General features: G+C 49.9%; 1 protein-coding gene across 2 annotated transcripts in view; it reads right to left on the reverse strand.

Moving 5' to 3' along the window:
* GRIP1 (glutamate receptor interacting protein 1) overlaps nucleotides 1-6,427 on the reverse strand; it is a 270,568-nt gene that overhangs the window by 27,982 nt on the left and 236,159 nt on the right. For both annotated transcript variants that reach the window (XM_012810579.1, XM_012810580.1), the window contains one exon: nucleotides 283-427. In XM_012810579.1, the coding sequence (XP_012666033.1) occupies nucleotides 283-427 (145 nt within the window). The remainder of the gene's footprint in view (nucleotides 1-282; nucleotides 428-6,427) is intronic.

Below are 6,427 nucleotides of genomic sequence, written 5' to 3' on the forward strand. Positions count from 1 at the left end.
AAAAAAAAAAAAAAGAATGCACAGTGTGGACCTGCTCATGGTCAGCTGTGGTTCACGCATCTCAGAGAGGGGAGTCTGTGCGAGGCCTGGCATCTATTCCTGCCTGTGAGATGCCCTCAAAGTCCAGCTGGGCTCTGCCTGAGAGTTCTGGCTCCAACCTTAGTCCTTTGTGAAGATTTGAAAAAGCTGAGGGAAAACCAACCACGGGGGGAGCACATTTCCCGCAGCTGGGAGGGGCCCGCCCCAGACGCAGGCAATTACGCCAGCGCCTTCAGATTTTACCTTTCAGCTAATCCCCCTTTAGTGAGGCTTGAAATGATTATAGGATCAAACGGCTCTTCAGTTCCTGAAATCGTGATGCCAAGGGGCCCCCCGTAGCGCTTAAGCTCCACGGTGTAAATAATTGCTCCGGAACTTTCTTGCTCATCTGCAATAAATGCCAGGGAGTCATAATTGGTTTCTTCAGAAAAGCAAAATAACAAGACAAATATGTCTACATAAAGCAGAAAATTCGGAACTTCAGCACCAAATGCATTCTGTCTGAGAAGGTAATTATTTTGGGAAGGAGTGTTTCCTTAACAGGATCTGAGGCTCCGATTCAGGGTGTGTCAGTGCCAGGGAAGAGACGCGCTCAGTGACTCAGGCTTTAAATCTGTGACCGGTCCACCCGAGTGGGCATCCACACCATGCCAGTCATGCCTAGTGTCTTGTGGTTTGTGATAAACACCTGAGGAACAGCCATGTGGCTGAGGAGGTGACACAGGAGGAGAGTCACATGGTAACAGGTTGAGCCACCTCAGCTCATTTGTAAGCTTAACCCACAAGCTGACTTCAGTACAGAAAGTTGGTTTTGTTAAGGGTGGGAGCACACAGGTACCTACACATGGTTAGGTGGGACCTTGCTTGTGAACTGCAGTGGGAAATCTAGAATCCCTCACAGATCATTCCACTGTCTTAAAACTCAAGTCCTATTGATGAATTCATGGAGATTAAAGGGGAGGTTTGAATGATTCTCCTCTTTTAACACAGTAAAGGTCGTCATATGCTGTGTTTCAATGGCAACACCAGCCTACCACACTGTCATGAACTAATCTGGGCTATTAAACTTCAGCACAAAGAAAGGCGTTTGTGAACATGGCCTGCCACAGGCCCCTGTCAGCGCGGTGGGTGCTGTGATGGAGTCAGGGCTGCCACCATGAAGTCTCAGAATTCTAGAGTTCTCTGTTGGTTTTATACTTGTGCCTGGGGCTTAGCTGGTGAAGGAGCTGTGTCGTTTCTTCACCTAAGGACACAATGAGGTGGCACGGTAGCTGCCTGAACAAGACAGCCAGCTTTTACATGGAGACGTGTCACAGCCAACTACTGACAGGGTCACATTTCCAGAATCAACAGCTGTTCATTTGCAATAGGAGCCCCCAAAGTGAGGAAGAGAAAAGCCTCAGTTAACAATCCGATTATCTGTGTGTGCACTGAAGGATTGGGGTGACATAAAACAGAGGGTCCTTAGAGTGACATGGGGACAGCGAGCCCTCTCTCACCCACGCTGGCTTCTCTGCTGCTGTAGACTGGGACCTGGGGGGCCACCATCACCTGCACCCCCCGAGGGCTCCATCCCTAAGAAGCTCCATCCCCCCACCCCACACCAGAACACTAAGCCAACATTTTGGAGTGTAACAATCTGCAATATTAGACTCAAATTTATATCAGCAGCCGAGAATCTTTCACGCTGAGCCTGAAATAGCTCTGTTTCTGGTCCACACACTTCCTCCCAGCCACAGCACTTGTTGTGGCACCTGGGGCAGTGACGGTCTGTGAAGGGCTCCTGAGAGAAGCACAGGGATCAGTAATCAAAGGATGGGCAGAGCTGAAAGGTCTGTATTTTCCAAAGTATGATACTCGTCAGCTTTCAGAACTGCCTTTAACCTAAATGAATAGGTTATTATTGGAGATATTACCCACACTTTGCAGCCTGCACCACCAGCTATATTCTGGATCAAAATTTGAGCTAGTTGTTAAACATTTGCTACTGCTGGCCCCTCTGCCGGCTGTGTAGGGCATGTGCCCAGGAAAGGCTTGATCCTGCTGCTGTCCACACCAGAAAGGGCTGAGCAGAAACCTGTCAGTGGGCACCAAGGACCCTGGGTTTGGCCATCAGCTTTTATGAGATTTGAAGGAAATGACAGCTGTCCACACCTGAACCAGGAACCTGAAGGAAGTTTCAGGTGATACTTTGGTTCACAAGAAAACTAACACTGGTCCCCTGGGAAGGTGGTTGGAGCAGCCTCACTTGCTGGCAAAGGAGCTGACCAGGTCCTATTAGCTCATCCCTCAGACAGCCCCGAGGGAGCTTGGGGCTGTCTCTGGAAGATGCACCTTGCATAACAAAGACAACAAAGCTGAGTTGGAGGGAGTAGGTTCAGTGGAGTCAGTTCCAGGCCACCTCACTGAGGGACACTTTTATTAGGCACTTGAGGCCTCACTGTCACCAGCAGGCGATTTTCAGGGCAGTTGGTGAGTTTAGATCACAACCAAGACACAGACCAAGAAAGTGACAGTGTCTTAATGAGCAAAAACACATCCCTGTGACCACACTGGGGTGGAAATGGGACGCACTGATGTGGTATTGAGGTTCTGACAGAAATAAAAGCTTACTTCTGATTTCTTCAACAAATCAAGTCTTGGAAACAAAAGAGAGGGAGGGGAGACTTAAGAGATTTTACAACCAAAATCAATGAGTAGATCTTTTGTGATCCCAATTCAAACAAACCACTGTTTTATAGAAAGGCTATTAAGGCATAGTGGCTCACACCTGTAGTCCCAGAACTTTGGCAGGCTGAGGCAGGAGGACTGACTGAGGCCAGGAGTTTAATACCAGCCTGAGCAACATAGTGAGACTCTGTCTGTGCAAAAAATAAGCAAACAAAAATGAGCTGGGCATGGTGGTAGGCGCCCGTATTCCCAGCGACTCGGGAGGCTGAGGAAGGAGGATCCTTTGAGCAGAGGAATTGGAGGTTGCTGTGAGCTGTGATTGCACCATGGCACTGTAGCCTGGGCAACAGAGTGAGGCCCTGTCTCAAAAAAGAAAACGAAAAATCCCCCCAAACTATCCATCTATCTGTACATATATGTGTATATAAAAGTCAGAAAAATGTAATCCAGTGGATATTCAATGATATCAAGAATAATTGCTAGTATTTAAAGTGATGATGTTATTAGTTACGTGTTTTAAAAGGATATCTCTCTCTTGGACATTTACAAGAGGAAATGCTATGATGCCTGGAATTTCTTCAGAATAAGCCAGTGTTGGCTCAGGTAGAGAAACCAGACTGGACATAGACAATGTGAGTTAACGACTGTCCACTCTGGGCACCATGAGAACTTACCACACTGTATTTCTGTTTTTGTATAATTGTAATTTCATGATAAATTCTTAAAAAAGAAAATACTGTTCCCTTAGCAAGCCCCATGTGGCAGCCTGTACGTGGCTGTGCCAGACCACATGGCCCCACTGCGTGGTGTCCTGGCATCCCGGTGCCTGACCACTGCGCCACCTGCCTGCACGGTGTCTTGGCATTCCAGTGCCCGGGCACTGCTCCCAGGAGGCCCAACTGGCTCTGCCCAGGGCTGCAGGGCAGCCACGTCCACCTGAGTGGTTTTCTTGCCTAGGACCCAGCTTTACCCCTCCTCCTCTCTCCTCTCACAGATACTCTCCCAGGGCTGCAGGGCAGCCACGTCCACCTGAGTGGTCTTCCTGCCTAGGATCCAGCTTTACCCTTCCTCCTCTCTCCTCTCACAGATACTCTCCCAGGGCTGCCTGCACTGAATTCTCTTTTTTCTTCTCAGACTATTTTAAAGACACGGTTCTGAATAGGTTACTGTGTTACTTGATGCATTCCGTTGATCCCCCATTGCTTAAGAACACGAGACAGCCCTTTGCCAGAGCTGAGCGGAGCCAGCTCTCTCTCCAGAGGGTTGTACCATCCTCCCCGTCCCAATGTCCCCAAATCCTGGCTCCCCGAACCACAGCAGTTCCTTAGAAAGCACTTCCTAATATCTCTACCCTACTGTCTATTTCTCCCTGAGTACAAACATCTTCCTTTTGTCCCCTGGAGAATCTCTCCCTTTACTTGGAGGTGACACTCAGATATCTTACTGCCAGGAAGCCCCAGCCTGGCTGGAGGCCCCTCCCAGAGACCCTCTACTCCTGGGCATTCTCCTTGTGCCACTGAACTCCTGTTGCATCCCTGCCAAGGACATAAGTTGATTTTAAATTCTCCCTAATGAGAGAAATTGAATGCAAAGGAATAAGATTCAGTCAGGAAGGGCTGAGCTCTGGAGGGCCACAGCTAAAGTGATGTGATAGCTAAGATTATTTGCTCCCAAGAAGCAATCCCCCCCTCCTTGAGAATGCACATTCTAGCACACTTTTTATTCTGTACTTTAAGGATTTCTCTCCTTCATTAGAAAGAGATCACCTTGAAAACAGACATTTTTATCTTCACATCCCCAGGGCCTAGAACTATGTCTGGTACCAAGGAGAACCCAGTAAATGCTTGACGGACGGAGCAGGAGGGGAACAGATGCCACCTGCAGCCCCGCCCCAGGGGAGCTCGGCAGTCACCCTGCCACACCAAGGTCTGGCTTCCTCCTCTAAGGGGGCCAAGCAAACCCAGCCTGGCTCACCCAGAGTGTGAGAATCCGACCCGGGCTGCCTCGTGGGGGCTGCAAACCTGGGGCTTCCTCCTCCCTCCACCTGCCGAGAACATGGAGTCAACTTCGGGCTGAACCCCCATTCCATCTGCCTTCTTGGGCTTGGACCCAGCTGCATCTGCCAGGCCCCACAGCTCAGGAGGGTAACACAGGCCACTCTGGCAGGGGATACTCAGGACACTCTCTCCTCAAGGCAGGGCCTGGAAGGAGCAGCCAGAGCATTCAGCGAGAAGGGAAAATGCAGCATCTCCAGAAGTCTCGGAGTGAGCCTGAGCAGATGCTAATGATATCATAGGAAGCTTTTATATCCCAACAGAAGGCTCACAGCTGTCAGTAAAGATAGGACAGGGCTGGCCTGCTAGTCGGCTCTGCTCTGCTCTAGTTAAGAAAATTAATGGGACCGAGGAACAGACGCAGAATTGCTGCATTAGGTATCTGTGTGTTACTTAGGCTTCTGAGTGCCACTGTTTAGCAAAACGTACACTGCCCAGCTCAGATCCGAGATGGCAGTGGATTCTTGTGGCCAAACAGGAGGCCTGGTGCTAGGAGAGGCCCCTGCAAGGCACACGCAGGTGGGTCCAAGTCCACCTCAACTAGGAGAGACAGAATTAATGTTAGAGGACAGCTGAATTTCCTGGTCTTGGACAGGCCTCCCAGGATGAACCACAGAGGACACTGTCCAGCGTCCTTACTGGTGTGGCCATGTCACCCGTCATGTCAGAATGACATGCAGAGAGAGTCCCGTGTTTCGTCATGTAAGTGGTAAATTATAAGTCTCAAAACGAGGTCCCTTTTTAGGTGACTGTGCTTCTCAGAGTATAGTTCTAGGACCAACAATTTTGATATCATCTGAGAACTTGTTAGAAATGGAAATTCTTGGCTGTGGTGGTGGCTAACACCTGTGATCCCAGCAATCTGGGAGGCTGAGGCAGGTGGATCGCCTGAGGTCAGGAGTTCAGGACCACCCTGAGGAAGAGAGACACCTCATCTCTATTAAAAAATAGAAAAATTAGCTGGGCAAGGTAGCAAGCACTTGTAGTCCCAGCTATTGGGAGGCTGAAGTAGGAGGGTCCCTTGGGTCCAAGAGTTTGAGGTTGCTGTGAGCTATGATCCCACAGCACTGTAGCCTGGGCCATAGAGCTAGAGTCTGTCTTTAAAAAATAAAATAAAGTAAAATTAAAAAACGAAGAATGCAAATTCTCAATTTTACAAGAATTTCCCCCAAGATCTGTAGGAAACTCTGGGGGACCCACCTCAGGCGCTAGCCTGATCTCCACGCTCCCCCTCTTCATGTATGTTGGATGCAGATACAATCAAGGCAAAACAACGGCTTTTATTTCATGAGGGTTATTTGCATCTTTGAGGAGCTGGGGGTTGGGGAGCAGTCACTGCACTGGTGCTGTGGACCCAGGCACGGCCCACCTGACTCTGCCTGAGTTACGTCCCTTGCACTAACACAGGGTGACTCATGCAGACACTCCTCAACTTCCAGGGAGGGGTGGAAAACACCTATGGCCTCAAGTGCCTTCCAGACTGTGCCGCGCCCTCCCTGACCCTGCACCACTTCACGCTTCACGCCCCTGCCTTCCAGACTGTGCTGCACTCTCCCTGACCCTGCACCATCCACACTTCACGCCCCTGCCTTCCAGACTGTGCTGCACTCTCCCTGACCCTGCACCGTCCACACTTCACGCCCCTGCCTTCCAGACTGTGCTGC

Source organism: Otolemur garnettii, unplaced genomic scaffold (assembly GCF_000181295.1).
Source record: "Otolemur garnettii isolate 467f Iridium unplaced genomic scaffold, OtoGar3 scaffold00138, whole genome shotgun sequence".
In the NCBI taxonomy this organism is placed as follows: domain Eukaryota; kingdom Metazoa; phylum Chordata; class Mammalia; order Primates; family Galagidae; genus Otolemur; species Otolemur garnettii.